At 51.3% G+C, this 15503-nt stretch overlaps 1 protein-coding gene across 1 annotated transcript; it reads right to left on the bottom strand.

Moving 5' to 3' along the window:
- Window positions 1-2346: 2346 nt before the first annotated feature.
- Window positions 2347-8527, bottom strand: SRXN1 (sulfiredoxin 1). The gene is made up of 2 exons (XM_084887954.1): window positions 8275-8527; window positions 2347-4619 (listed from the first exon to the last, which is right to left on the bottom strand). The coding sequence occupies exons 1-2, from the start codon at window positions 8488-8490 to the stop codon at window positions 4416-4418; spliced, it is 420 nt and encodes a 139-aa protein (XP_084744080.1). The 5' UTR covers window positions 8491-8527; the 3' UTR covers window positions 2347-4415.
- Between the last annotated feature and the right edge of the window lie 6976 nt (window positions 8528-15503).

The raw sequence follows: 15503 nt of genomic DNA, 5'->3' as shown, positions 1-15503 counted from the left end.
TGGTGGTGGTGGTGGTGATGGTGGTGGTAATAATGATGATGATGGTGGTGATGGTGATGATGGTGATGATGATGGTGATGGTGGTGGTGGTGGTGATGATGATGGTGGTAATAATGATGGTGATGGTGGTGGTGGTGATGATGGTGATGATGACGGTAGTGGTGGTGGTGGTGGTGGTGGTGATGATGATGGTGGTAATAATGATGGTGATGGTGGTGGTGGTGATGATGGTGATGATGATGGTGATGGTGGTGGTGGTGGTGATGATGATGGTGGTGATGATGATGGTGATGGTGATGGTGGTGATGATGGTGGTGGTGGTGGTGGTGGTGGTGATGATGATGGTGGTGATGATGATTGTGATGGTGGTGATGATGGTGGTGATGATGGTGATGATGATGGTAGTGGTGGTGGTGGTGGTGATGGTGGTGGTGGTGATGGTAGTGGTGGTGGTGGTGGTGATGGTGGTGGTGGTGGTGGTGGTGATGATGATGGTGGTGGTGATGATGGTGATGGTGATAGTGATGAGACTCAGTAACGAGCACTCCCTGCCTTCCTGCTCCATGGAAGTGCCACAGGCAGGACTGGGTCTGACTCAGGAAGCAAACGTGGTCTGTAGCACACAGTCCCTGAGCCAAGCCCAGCGGAATCACGGGCTTCCTGGTCCCTGCTTTGACCCCGGATGCCAGACGTGGGATGCCTTTTGCAGGAGCTGAGAGCTATCAGCCCTGTGTCCTGGGATTCCTTGAAGACCATGGTGTGTGTGGGTGGGGGGCTGTTCCAGGGTAGAGCAGGGTTAAAACCCCTTTCCCTGCATCCTGATTTTTTTTTTTTTTTTCTGACTGAAGACAGAGCTGAGTCTGAACACTCTCCCCCACCTCCCGTAAAACCAGGTGCCGTGTGTTAATTCACTCACTCCCCATCAGCTGTGCCTCCGCGTTCCCATCCATATCATGAGATGATTAGGCTTCAAACACTGCTATTGGGTCCCCTGGGTGGGGGAGGAGAAGGCGAGGCCATCAAGTCCAGGGAGCCCCAGAAATTGCCCCAAGTATTTGTGTGTGTGTGTTCCTGGAGAAAGGGCTCATAGCTTTCCAAGTATTCCCAACTGTCTTCATGACTTCTTCTAAAAAGACTAAGAAGTACTGCCTAGAATGCAACCAACACTAGGCCTCATGGTGGACTTCAGATTCCCTCCAATATTTAAATATTTGATCACTCAGCATTTTAACATCCCAATGATTTAAAGGTGAATATACTCACAAATAGCTTGTAAGATGTTTAAAAAGCGTTTAAATCTACCACCGGGAAGAGGGGTGGCTCCAGGGCAGGGAGGGGACTAACGGGTCCCTCCACATTGCCTTTCACTGAACCCACGTTCCTGGGGGCAGTGGTTTGTCTGGGGAGAGGACACACTGTTGGATCAGGGGAGCCCAGAAGAGACACGTAGCTCAGCCTAGAGAACAGGAAGCTTCCTGGAGGAGGTGTCACCCTTGCTGAGCTTGAGACCAGCTGGCTCAGCATCCCCAGACATCGTGATGTGTGCAAGGACACAAGGCAAAGAGCGGTCAGAATAAGGACAATGGAGAACTACAGACTCCCAGCTGAGTCTTCTACTCATGCCTGAACCCCTGCTTCCCTGGGCCTCCTCTCAGCCAGGCCCTTCCACCCACCCCATTCCCATAGTTCTGCCGGCTGGAGGCCTGGCTGGCTCCGTCAGGCCGGAAAGCATCGCCACCTGCTGGCGCAAGAGGGAAGTGCAGTTCTCTCCACTGAGCAACTAGGTTTCACCCTTCAAAATTGACCAACTACCTCCTCTTCCTTCAGAATTTGACCAACTCCGTCCACTCCAAGTCTGTTCAGCTCTCCCCAAACAGTGCCTGGCAGGGCCCCTAGCGTTGCCTGCTTGAATCTTATCTGCCAGAAGAAAAAGCCCTTTCAGGAAGGGGCAGCCATTCTGTCACTCTAGTCAATGAGCGAAGATCATTCATTCCTCACGTGACATGGTGGCACCTCATGGCAGCATTACCTACAAATCATATCCATAGATTCCTGATCCTTGCTACCAACCTTAGGGGTAGGCAGTCCATTTGACAGCTTGGAAAAAGCCCCGGGGAAGGACTTGTCCGATCTCACAGTGAAGTGTGTGCACAAGCTGGTCCTAGAACACAGATCCCCCAGTCGGGGTACAGGGGGTGTCCCAAGATCAGTGATTCCCAGCTTGTGGTCCCTGAACAGCTGCAGCAGCAGCACCTGGGAACTTGTTGGAAAAGCATACTCCCAGGTCCCACCCCAGACCTACTGAATTAAAAACTCTGTTTTAACAAACCAGTTTGAGAACTGAACTACTGGCTTAAAGGAATTCACTCCTCTTTTTATTAAATAAACTTTTATTTCGGAATGATTTTCGATTTACAGAGAAGTTGCCAAGAAAGAACTGAGCATTCCCAGCCAACCCCAGCGTCAACATCTCACACGGCACTAACTTGTCACAGAGAAGAGATCGACATTGGCGTGTTACTATGAACTAACATCCAGACCTTGTTTAGAGTTCCAGGGTTTCCACTGATGTCCTTTTCTGTTGTTGTTGTTCCAAGATTCAATCCAGGCTGTCACACTGCACTTAGGACTACATTCTTTTTAAATTTTATTGCTCACCTTTGTATCCTTCCCTAGGACAGGGATGGGTGGGAAAGCTGTTGCCTTCATTACTGGGCTTGGGAAACTGAGACTCGAAAATGCCAAGTGACCAAGATCTGTTGGCCCAAACCAGCTCCCTAAGGCAGGCAGGGAGAGCAAGACCTGCCTCACTCTCCACCCTTCCTCTGTCTTCCCATCCCCCCAGGAGCCCCTCTGCAATGTCCCACCTGACCTACCCCATCCCACCAGCACAGAAAATGAAATGTCCCTAGCAGAGTGAGCCCCACCCTGGGAGAAATCCACCCTGTCTTATCACCTCTTCCCTGAAATTTAAGGCCCAGGACAATGTCTTAGTGACTTCAGCCAGGGCAGAGGTGCCGTGTGCAAGAGAGGGAGAGAGAAACAGTGCTCTTTGCCTATGCAAATAATTTGTGAGAGATGAAAAACTCCACAAATTATTTTCATTTTCTCTAAGAGGAATAGTTGGTTTCCCCACGCCTTGAACCTGGGCTAGCCTTATGATTTGTTCTGACCAAAAAAACTTAGCAGATATACCCATTCTGGGCAGAGAACTCAAGAGGCCTCCCAGCTTCTGTTCCCATTCTCTTGGAATCCTGAGGCCGTCAGGTGATTAAGCTTGAGCTAGCTTGCTGGAGAGGCCACATAGAGGAGAACTAGCCACCCAGCCAGCAGCTTGCCAACTGAGAGACAAGTGAGTTAGATTATCCTTGATCCATCTGAGATGACAGCTGATGGCAAACAACCCTGGGAATGACCCTAGGCGACGTCAGAACTGTCCAGATTACACCAGTCCAAACTGCCAACCCACAGAATTGTGGGTAAGTAAACGACTTGTCTTTAGCTGCTAAGTTTGGGGATGGTATGCTACACAGCAAAGACTAGCTGATACAGTTACTCACTTCTTTCTTTGTAGTGGGATTCCGATTCTGCTTCAGGAGGCAGTGTGCCAGTCGCAGGAGATGGGACATGGTTGGTGTACTCAATTGTGACAATTCTGTTTCCTGCTGTCTTAGCTTCCTTTGCATCTTGGGGTAGCAACAGTAGCTAGTTTGGGCCCAGGAGACCTAAGTGGAACTATACAGGGCAGAGAGCAGGACAAAGGCCTCTGAACAAGGTCTGACTTTAGGATAGAAGTTGACAGGCCCAGCTGGCTCAGCCCTTCCTTCTCCCCCACTACTCTCCTCCTTGAATATACCCATGATTCCTAGAGGTAAAGCAGCCATCCTGTGGACCATGAAGTCACAAGCAATGAGGGAAAGACTGAAAGCACCACCGAGATGTGTGGCCTACCTTCGCCGAGTTGTTAAAGCAATACCGTTCGTCATCTGCCTCCAAAATCGATGCTATGTGGAAAAACAAGCATTGCTTTGTTAACCTAGGTTTTCCTTTACTGCCAGCTAACTGTATTCCACATAATGGGACAGACAAAGACAAAAATGCAGAAGGACCCTTGTCCTTGGGGATGTGGAGCCAGCCCCATGTGGTTCTCCAAGCCCATCTCCTTTCTTATTCCATCCTCTTAATAATACCTCAGAAGCGAAGACATGACCCATGTTCACAGCGGTGGGACCCATGCCACTCAGGAGCAAGTCCAAGGTCTTGTAGCTAGCAAAGAGGGTGCTTAGAGTCTGACCCTCCTCCCTCCCGGCACAGAGAGAATGCTCCCCTGCTACACCTTCTGGCAGCCCCGCCCACCGGAAACCGGGATCTCTTCCTCTGGGCTTCCAGGCGTGTGGCAGGCACGAAAGAGCCTGCTATTGCAACTCCGGCGTGGAAGAACCCAGATACACCCTCAGGTCCGAGATGGTGGACTGGACAAGCTTGGCGGGGATGGTCTCTCGCTGTAGCTGCTGGTACGCTGCGTAACGGTGGCAGCCCCCGAAGGAGTAGAAGTAGTCACCGCCCTGGGCTCCTTTGATCCAGAGGACATCGATGGGGGGCACGCTGTCCGGGTCCTCCTGGAGAGAAAGGGGCGCGGGGCGAATGAACATGGAACAATGACTGACCGCACACAAGGCAGACTTCGTTGACCTGTGTTGAGTTCCTATAGGATGAGTTCCTATAGGTTGATGCTAGCTTGTGAGAAGCTGTCAAACATGCAGGAAGTTTGTGTGTTGGTTGACATCACCTTAGTAACTTGAAATTCAGCCATGGTGAGAGTATTTACACCAGGGAAATGGGCAGATACTACAAATCAGGGTTTTTCCTCCCTAGAAACCTGGTTGTTAAACATTTTATCAACACACCACATGCATATATACCTTCATGTACATACAAACACATTATGTATCTACGTGACACTGTTCTAGACTATGGGAATAAGGTACAGCGGAGAGAGACGGACACAGCACTTGCCTTCATGGGTCTGTCTCCTGGGACAGCTGAAATGAAGGCGTGTTAGAGGGATAAATGCTATGAACGCAGTCATACAGGTGGACATGACAGGGGTGGGGGCCCACAAGGCCTCTCTGAGGTGACAATGGAGCAGAGAACTGAGGGACCGTGATCTGGCCACCACTTTAAAAAGTTTGAGGTGGTTCCGTGATCTGGCCACCATTTTAAAAAGTTTGAGGAACCACCAGAGAGCTGGAGGGCCGGACTATATGAACTACTAATTCCTACTGTAACACCTCGGCTGCGCTCACTGCCCAAAAAACCTGGCGGGCCGGATCAGACTCCTCTGCGGGCCGCATGTAGCCCGCGGGCCGTAGTTTGAAGACCCCTAGAAGAGCCTGATTTCCAGGTTCAAATCTCAGCTCTCCTACTTATCTGCTATATGACCTTGGACTCTACTCTCTTTGTACCTAAGTTGCCCTGCCTATCAAACGGAGATGAAGAAAACATACTCATCTCACAGAGCTGGTGGGTTACATGGGTTAACATAAAGCACTCCGAACAATGCTTGGCACACGGAAAGCGCTCAGTAAAAAATGTGAGGGAAGACCATTCCAGGCAGAGGAAACAGCAGGTGCCAAAGCCCAGAACAAGGTCGCTGTATGGAGGAATGGCAGAACGGCCAGCTGACCAGAGTAAATGCAAGGGGGCCTGAGGAGTAGAAGAGGCCAGAAAAATCAGCAGAAGCCACCACGCAGGCTTGTTTCCAAGAGCAATAGGTAAGCCCTGGAGAATTTTATTTTTTAAAGAGAGGAGAGAGAGAGAGAGAAAGAGAGAGAGAGAGAGAGAGAGAGAGAGAGAGAGAGAGAGAGAGAAATAGATTTGCTATTCCATTCATCTCATTTATCCATTCATTGGTCAATTCTTTTTTTTTCTTTTTAAATATATTTTATTGATTTTCTTACAGAGAGGAAGAGAGAAAAACAGAGAGCCAGAAATATCAATAAGAGTGAAACATCAATCAACTGCCTCCTGCACACCGCCCGCTGGGGATGTGCCCACAACCAAAGTACATGCCCTTGACCGGAATCGAACCTGGGACCCTTGAATCCTAAGGCCGACACTCTATTCACTGAGCCAAACTGGTTAGGGCCATTGGTCAACTCTTGTATGTGCCCTGACCAGGGAGTGAACCCACAACCTTGGCACATCAGGGCAAAGCTCCAAGCAACTGAGCTACGTGGCCAGGACCCCTGGGTGAGGGTGTGGAGGGGAAAGGGAGAGGCAGACAAGTTTGGGACATGTTTAGGGGCAGATCTGAGGGAACTGGCAGAAGGGGTGAATGTGAGAAGGAGAGAAAGATTAGAAGCCAAGTAGACTTCCTGTTAAGGACCTGCAGCCAGCTGAAGGGCAGGGGGTCCTCTAAGAGGGGAAGGCCTGAGGCAGGGCTGGGGGGGGGGGGCAGAGCAGGCTGGGGAGGCCCCTTTAATAAGTGTGAGCTGCCTGGGAGGCCTCCTGCCACTGGCCCATGGGTTCTCTCTTATTATGCTGCTTTGATGGATTCATTTATCCTTTTATTCCAGAAATGATCAGTAAGCAGTAACTTATGAGCAACTACAAGCGAGGGCTCTAGATCTAGGCAAACCTGAATTTGGATCTCAGCTCCTCCAAAGAGCAGCTGAGCACTGTTCCTAATTGGTACAAGGGGAGAAAGACCCTCGATGGGGCTGCCGCTGAAAGCAGAGAGGCTGATGCGGAGCGCAAAGCACAGCCTGCCTGGCCCTGGAGCCCTCACCAGGGGCAGGCACGCCGGGTGGCCGTGGCATGATGGTGGGTGGATGGGCAGAATCACAGCTCCCCAGGGTGTCCACATCCTAATCCCTGGAGCCTGGGAATATGTTACCTGATATGGCCTAAGGGTCTTGGCAGATGCAATTAAGGATGTTGACACGGGAGATTATTCTGGCAGAAGAGGTCTGAAATTGCTAGCTTTGAAGATGGAGCAACGATGCCATGAGCCAGGGAATGTGGTGGCCTCTAAAAGCTAGGAAAGGCCAGAACCAGTTTGGCTCAGTGGTAGAGCGTTGGTCTGCGGATTGAAAGGTCCCAGGTTCGATTCCGGTCAAGGGCATGTGCCTTGGTTGCGGGCACATCCCCAGTAGGGGGGTTGCAAAAGGCAGCTGATTGATGATTCTCTCTCATCGATGTTTCTAGCTCTCTATCCCTCTCCCTTCCTCTCTGTAAAAGATCAATAAAATATATTTAAAAAAAAAAAAAAAAAAAAAAGCTGGGAAAGGCAAGGAGATGGATTCTCCCCTAGACCCTCCAGGAAGGAGTGCAGCCCTGCTGATACCTTGATTTTAGCCCAGTGAAACCCATTTTGGACTTCTCACTGTAGAATAACAAATCTGTATTGCTTTAAGCCACTAAGTTCTTGGCGCTCTGCTATTGTAGCCACCGTAGAAAGTGCCGATGGTGAGCAAAGACAGCTCTGGCTCTCGCCCTCCCCGAGCAGATGGTTCTAACGGGAAGACAGGTGTCTAAACAGCCCATTCAAACCCAGTGGGACCAGAACTCTGCGGGCGGGCATGCAGGTGGCTGGGGGCGCACAGGAGGCCTCTAACCCAGCAGGGACTGTCAGGGAAGACACTGACCCTGAGACAGGAAGATGGAGGACTTAGAAATGATAAGGAGGAGATGGAAGAGTTTCCCTGGCAGGGTAAAAAGCCTGTGGAAAGGCCCAGGGTGACAGACAGCTTGCGGGACTAGTCCTTCATCTAGTGCTGGGAATGGTCTCTGCCCTTGTGGCCTTTGCAGGAGGTGGAACAGACAGACAATAAAACACCCTCAAATGAATATATAATATAATCTCGGGTGGACAGAAGTGCTTCATGGAGAAATAACTCTGCTTAAGGAAATAGATAGTGTGGTGACCAGGCTCTGACCTTGAAAAAGTTGCTTTAAAAAAAAAAAAAATCCTCCCGTGCCTCAGTTTCCTCATCTGTAAAAGGAACAACAGAAGTATCTACCGCATTCTGCTGGCAAGAAGAAGCTAAGGCTCTTAAAGCTACTCCTGGGCCCCTGCAAAGCGCTCCCTGTGGGCGATCGTTACTTTAGGAGGAGACAGAGGCTCAGGGAGGCCCAGCCAGTTGCTCAAGGACACACAGCAAACGCAGTGACCGGAAGGAGCCAGGAACCAGCCCCCTCTAGCGTCCAGGGCGACCTGCCCCCTCCGGCGCCCTCCCTCCGGCCGGTGTCCCCCCCCCCCCGGGGCCTCACCCGGATCGTGTCCACCAGGCTCTGCACCTTGGCCGGGTCCAGCACGGACGGCAGCGGCCGGATGAGCACCCTCAGCGGCACGTTGTGCACCGCGGCGATGCAGCCCGAGTGGATGCTGCCGCCCTGCGCGCCTTCGCCGCCGCCGGGCGCGGGTCCTCCGGGCGCCCCCCGGCCCGGCCCGGCCCTCCCCAGCGCTCCGCCCGCCCGCAGCCCCATCGCACCCGCGGCCTCGCAGGCCGCCTCCCCCTCCGGACCTTTCACTCGGCCCGGGCCGTACCATTCCTGCGGGCGGGAGGGGGGGCCCGGGCCAGGGCCCCTTTCTCCCTCGGCCCCTCGGTGGTCCGGCCCCATCCTGGTGTCCCCAAACCCGACTTGGGCTCGGCTCGCGGGGCGCCGCGGGGCCCGCGGGGGTCTGGCTCTCCGCGGGGGGCGCCTCGCCGGCCCCCCTGCGCCCGTCGGAGCCCCGGGAGTGGGAGCGCCCCGGCGGCCTGACTCAGGGTGAGTCTGCAGGTCGCGGGGCGGGAGGGCGCGGTGAGTCACCGCCGCGGGGACTCGGTGACTCAGGCCTGCGGGATCCCGGGCGGGGACCAGGGGGAGGAGTGGTGGCCGGACCTGTGGGATCAGGATGAGTCGGCAAAACCCACAGTCCTGGGCCGTCTGGCGGTCGGAACCCCATAACCCTCGAGTGATAATAATACGGACAACAGTAAAATTACGGATCTGGTGCTGTGTCTGACACTGTTCTAAGCACTTTGCATGTGTAATAACAACTTACTAAACCTCAAAACTATGCTGCAAGGGAGGTATGATTATTATTCCCATATATATATATATATATATATATATATATATATATATTCTTGATTTTTCACAGAGAGAAAGAGAGAGGGACAGAGCTAGAAACATCTATCAACTGCCTCTTGCACGCCCCCTACTGGCGATGTGCCCGCAACCAAGGCACATGCCCTTGACGGGAATCGAACCCGCGACCCTTCAGTCTGCAAGCCGATGCTCTATCCACTGAGCCAAACCAGTTTTCGGCTGTTATTCCCTTTTTACAGATGAGAAAACTGAGGCACAGTGACTCGTCTAGGAAGTGGCTCAAACCCAGACAGGTTGGCTCTAGGGGGCGCTCTCTACTCCACCGCTGGCTGCCTCCCTTCAGCAGAAGTGACTGTGACATGGAGCCTTCTGGAATCGCGCTGACACTGTGTGCGCACTGCCCCAAAGTTCCACACTGTCTCTTCTCACCCGGACACCACCGCTGGTGGTTACTGAGCAGCTTGTCCAAGGCACAGCCGGTGGAAATGAAAGTCAGGTCGTCTGAGCCTAGGACGCTGGGCCCCGTGACCACAAACACCTGCTGACAGATGTGGCTACTGAGCCTTCAGAGGACGATGAGAATGACTTAGGTCCAGCCCCACTCTCCTGTGGAAAGCACTCTGTGCCCTTGTGCCCATGGTCAGCACCGAATGTCCTCTGGGGCCAGAGAGAGGTAGGCAGAGGCTTCTGGTTTAAATTCCAGGAATTCATCAGCATCTTTGTCAACATTAGGGCTTTGGCACAGATGGGCCCTGGCTCAGGGCAAATCTGGCCAATCCCTAGCTGTGTGTTCTCAGGCAAGTTGCTTAGCCTTTCTGACCCTCAGCCTTCTCTTCTGTCAAGTAGCTGTGGGGAGATTGTGGGTGACACTCAGAGATAATGGTTGATGGTTGATGGTGGGGGGGGGGGGGGGGAAATCAATATATAGTAGTAACCAAGGAAGGTGACTGGTTTTGTCATGAGCACCCGAATGCTTAAGGAGAAGCTACGTTTGAGAGTATCAGGAAAGGCTCCCTGGACAAGGGCCATTCAGACTGGTAATTGGCTTGGTCCTAGAGAGGGAGAGCGAAGTGGGTGATGGTTTGAGCAGTGGTCAGCAAACCGCGGCTCTCGAATCACCTGTGGCTCTTTGGCCCCTTGAGTGTTCTAACGCCATTTCTTTAAAATAGACTTGCCCAGGGTGAAAACCAACTTCTGCGCATGGGCCACGAAGCTTCAATCGCACTGTACGTGCGTGCCCACACGTGGTATTTTGTGGAAGAGCCGCATGTGGCTCGCGGGGCCGCAGTTTGCCGACAGCGGGTTTAGAATGCAGGCTCTGGAATCACTGGAATGGCAGGGATTTGAATCCTGGCTCTGTCACCACCTACTAGGTGTGGTGCCTGGGGCGGGGGCGGCAATCCCCTTCTCTGTGCCTCAGCTTCTTCCCTGGATTGCCAGGGAGAGCCAGGGAGGGTAACACATTAAGTGTTTGGAAAGGTGCCTGGCACTAGACATTGCTAGATGGAAGGTAGATGTGAAGGCCATTCCAGCCACAGGGTCAGCTTGAGCGGAAGCAGGGAGGTGGGACAGTTCCAGATCTGGTTGAAGACAGGCATGTCTGGTGTGGGGTCCCTCTCACCCTGATGGGTACCTGCAGGGAGAACGCACAGTCACCCTCTCAGCTGGAGAAAACTAGGGACGGTACCCACTGTGTGTGTGGGTGTGGGGGAGAGACTACTGGAGCACAGGCCAGTTACTGACTCTTGCTGAACTCTCTGCAAAGTGGGGTAATGCTGCCCATAACTCAAAGTTGTTCTGAGTGTGAATTGAGAGGATGCACATAGTAAGTGCTCCGTGAATTGGGTAACACCCATTTAACTGTTGAAGATCATTCATGTTGGGTTCTTAGTCTCTTGCAAACCATAGAACGCTGAGGCCATTGAAATATAACCCCTGTGAGCACCTAAATCATACTTTGTTTCTGGAAGTACAACTGACACCCACACCTCAGCCCCACAATTACGGAGCCATCAGCTGGGAGGTGACGTGATAGCTGGGGCTGGAATCATCTGGAAGGGACTTCATTTACGCACCTGGCAGAGGGCACTGTCTGTCAGCCAGAATGCCTCCATGCGGCCTGGACTTCCTCAGAGCATGGCGCTGGCTTCCCAGAGCTACTGCTTCAAGAGGACCTGGCACAGTTTCGTGGACTCTCCCAGTCAAGTCTTGGAGGTCATATAGAATCATTTGTGCAGCATTCTATTTGCAAGTGATGAGTCAAGTTCAAGGAAAGGGACAGAGACTCCATTTCTTTTTCTTTCTTTCTTTCTTTCTTTCCTTTTCTTTTCTTTTTTTTTTTTTAAGGTGTTGTTTGTTTGTTTGTTTTTAATATATTTTTATTGATTTCAGAGAGGAAAGGAGAAGGAGAGGGAGAGAGATAGAACCATCAGTGATGAGAGAGAATCATTGATTGGCTGTCTCCTTCACGCCCCCCACTGGGGATATAGCCCACAACCCGGGCATGTGCCCTTGACTGGAATTGAACCCAGGACCCCTCTGTCCACACACAGGCCAACGTTCTATCCACTGAGCCAAACCAGCTAGGGCAAGACTCCATTTCTTAATGGCAGAGTAGCAAGATTCTGAAAGAGCTTGCGGGTGGGAAGTATTGTGACCATCTTAGAAGACACGTCTGCTGTAGGCGGTGATCCCCAGAAGGGCTGGGGAAGGGAGAAGTGGCAATAGAGGGCACACTGATGAGCAGGTTAATGTGGCGGGCACCTGGGGCTCACCCCTGGGGGCTCTGAGAAGAAACGGCACGCATCCTGTATAGCGTTGTCCCTCTGAGGGGCAGGGGGCAGGGGCTGGGCATTCACTCACTGACTCCTGTCCCTCGTTGGTTGCCTGAGGATGTAAACTCTGCCATTTCTAGGCTGCCTGTACTCCAACTGAGCAAGTGTCTGAGGACCCAGAGGATGAAGCTGCCTGCTTATAGTGACCTCAGAGGTGGACTAAGGCCATGGTCGGCACACTGCGGCCCACGAGACACATGCGGCTCTTTGGCCCCTTGAGTGTGGCTCTTCCACAAAATACCACGGCCTGGGCAAGTCTATTTTGAAGAAGTGGCGTTAGAAGAAGTTTAAGTTGAAAAAATGTGGCTCTCAAAAGAAATTTCAATCGTTGTACTGTTAATATTTGGCTCTGTTGATTAAGGAGTTTGCCGACCACTGGACTAAGGGAATAAGGGGCAGGACATCAATGCATTCTCTTTTTGTCCAAACCAGCTGGAGTCCCTGTTGGTAACTACGTGTTCTCCCCATTAATTTTATTTTTAAAATTTATTTTTATAGAGAAGGAAAGGAAGGAAGGGAGGAAGGGAGAGAGAGAAAACAATGTGAGAAAACATTGATCAGTTGCCTCCCATATGCACCCTGACTGGGGATTGAACTTGCAACCTAGGTTTGTCCTTGACCTGGAATCCAACCTGCAACCTTTTAGTGTACAGGACGATGCTCCAACCAACTGAGCCACCTGGCCAGGGCTTCTCTTTCATTTTTTATAAAGAATCTAGTACCTCAAGCATTTGAATGAGCGAAAGACTTTTCTGGGGAGACCAAAGGATTTCTGTGCCACAAAAGGAACGCTAAAATTTCACACCCCCAAATTACTCAAGTCCACTTCTACAGCTTGGCTTACAGGGTCCTGCCATGTTGCTTGCTGCCATTCTTTCTGTTTTATTCTCCATTTCCTCTTTGTCCCCTCTGCAAACCCCAAGGTTCCTGTATTTATTTTGGGCAGAAAGTTTGTCATTTTCTTTCTTTCTTCTGCTGAGCATCTCCTTGAGTGAAGAAATTTCCCACCTTTTTAAAAATCAAGTTTTGAATGTATGAAATCTGAATTCTGTCACTGAGACGATACCTAGCATCATCAATATTTTTTAGGTCCAAGTTGTGACTAAACCCACTTTTAAATTCGCAGTTCTAAGCAGCTGAGCCAGCTCTCTGTACCTGGACAGCGTTTCCTCCCAATGAGATACGTCTGCTATAACAATCTGTACTAATTCCATCATAATATGTACCACCTTGTATTTTAATTACTAGATTATGGGCCTCATCAGATTGGGGTTCCTTGAGAGCAGTGACTTTCATGTTCACTCTGCCTTGACGTACGTACCAAATTATTTACTAAATGAGCGATGAATAATATTTCTATTTCAATGGGAAGTACCCATAATTGAGCATTAATCTAAAAACAGCCTATAGTTTGATTTAACATCCTCATCACTTAAACAAGAAACATATACCAAGACTTTGATTTAGCTTGTGCTAAGTCATTTTTAAAATGTGTAGCTTTGGGACATTTTATTACAAAAAGCTGGTTCTCACATGCATAGCTAGCAAGAACTTAAAATTCATCATACATTTACTTCCTTTGTTAGCTTGACCTTCTGGTAAGTCTTCAGCTTCGTTGATTTTGGCTGCTATGTAAGGAGATCCTCCCTTGTCTGTGTGAATTGTTGGAGAGTTAAAAACGGTATTTCTCAGACTTCCTTGCAGCAAGGGTACTGACAGGGAGTCAGGTTCTGTGAGTTAGGTGCACTTTTGTGGGGTGTGGATGGCAGCAGGGGGCAGGGACCATTTTCTTACTGCCTCGTCTGTTACTGCGGGCAGGATGGTTGTGGAGGTGCAAGTTTTCCTCTAACCGTGTCCCAGGATGGACCCACCAGGCGGTAGGAGACGGGGGACAGCCAGTTACAGGGGCCGTGGCCGAGACCTCTTGATCCCTGGGGCACACCTACTGCGCTGTGTTGTTGTTGTTGTTGTTGTTGTTCTTCTTCTTCTTCTTCTTTTTTAAAAAAATATATTTTATTGATATTTTACAGAGAGGAGGAAGGGAGACATATAGAGAGTTAGAAACGTCAATGAGAGAGAAACATCAACCAGCTGCCTCTTGCACACCCCCTACCAGGGATGTGCCCGCAACCAACGTACATGCCCTTGACTGGAATCGAACCTGGGACCCTTCAGTCCGCAGACCGACGCTCTACCACTGAGCCAAACCGGTTTCGGCTGCGCTGTGTTCTTGAACTCAGAGGGGCAGCCTCCTGACTGGCCCCATGTGGCTGTGGAAGAGGCAGCGGCTTTGTTGCTGGGCTAGTACTATGGTGATTTTCAGGGGTCTAGCGGAGGGCCTTCAGCAAGTTTGCCAGCATCCAATTCCCTGAGTTATATACTTTCCACTTCAAAGGGGCTTAACAGACGAATTAGGTGTTTATAATATGCTGATCCAGCGTGGGTTCTTCTCCCTGAGCCTGAAGCAGATGTCGCTGAATGCAACAGCCAATCGGGAGCATGTGGAGTAGCCACAGAGGACTGTGCGTGGTTGGCTAAGGAAGGCAGCAGGGCCTGGGCCCCTCAAAATCCCATTGGAGACTGTGTGGGGGTTCCCACGCCGCTGTCATTGCTGGGGACACCTAGCCTGCAGCGCAGGGCGTGGTTGCCGGTCCGGAGGTGAGCGAAGGGGCAAGGTGGACAGGCACCAGGGCCTAAAGGCAGACAGGATGAGGGGCTGACATTGAGTGCGCTGCCTACAAAAGGAGGAAACCGGAAAGACAGCCCCAAGAGAGATGGGGTTCCAGCCTTCAGCCCCCACTCCCTTGCCTGGCATCCAGCCCTCAAAGCACACAGGCCCCGCCTCTCAAGGCGTCTGTGTTGAGGGTTGGAATTGAGTGACATGGTGTTGGAGGTCCCCAGTGACGTTTTTAGTAAGGCAAGGACAGATTTGTGTTTTGAAGGATCACCAAGACAGCACAGAAGACGGATGGGTCGTCCAATATCTCCCCGAACACCTTTAATGAGCGCTGGGGGCAGTTCACTGTTTTTGGGCAATTTTGAACCTTTTTTGCATGCATGCACGTGCTGCTTGTGTGATCGGCAGGGCTGGCCAGAAACCTGCCCAGAGCAGTAAAGCGTGTGGTGGGGAAGGAGCAGGGGTCTTCAAACTACGGCCTGCGGGCCACATGCGGCCCGCAGAGGAGTCTGATCCGGCCCGCCAGGTTTTTTGGGCAGTGAGCGCAGCCGAGGTGTTACAGTAGGAATTAGTAGTTCATATAGTCCGGCCCTCCAGCTCTCTGAGGGACCGTGATCTGGCCCCCACTTTAAAAAGTTTGAGGACTCCTGATGTAGGGGGTGTAAGCTGGCTGTCTAGAGACAACGTCTGGCTCCTGGCTTGTTTTGGAGGTGTAATTTGAATTGCAGTTCTTTAAGCTGAGGCACATTTTAAGCTGAGACACATTCTTCCCTGTTAGTCACAGGCTCCACCATCCCATGATGTATTAAGGCAGCCTGCTTTATTCACTTAAGTTATTGATGTGGTTCTTGAACCCTTTTGAATTTGTGACCCCGGTACTTGAGGAATATTTAGGA

Source organism: Pipistrellus hanaki, assembly GCF_964339955.1.
Source record: "Pipistrellus hanaki genome assembly, chromosome: 6".
In the NCBI taxonomy this organism is placed as follows: domain Eukaryota; kingdom Metazoa; phylum Chordata; class Mammalia; order Chiroptera; family Vespertilionidae; genus Pipistrellus; species Pipistrellus hanaki.
This window is presented reverse-complemented; position numbering and strand designations above follow the sequence as displayed.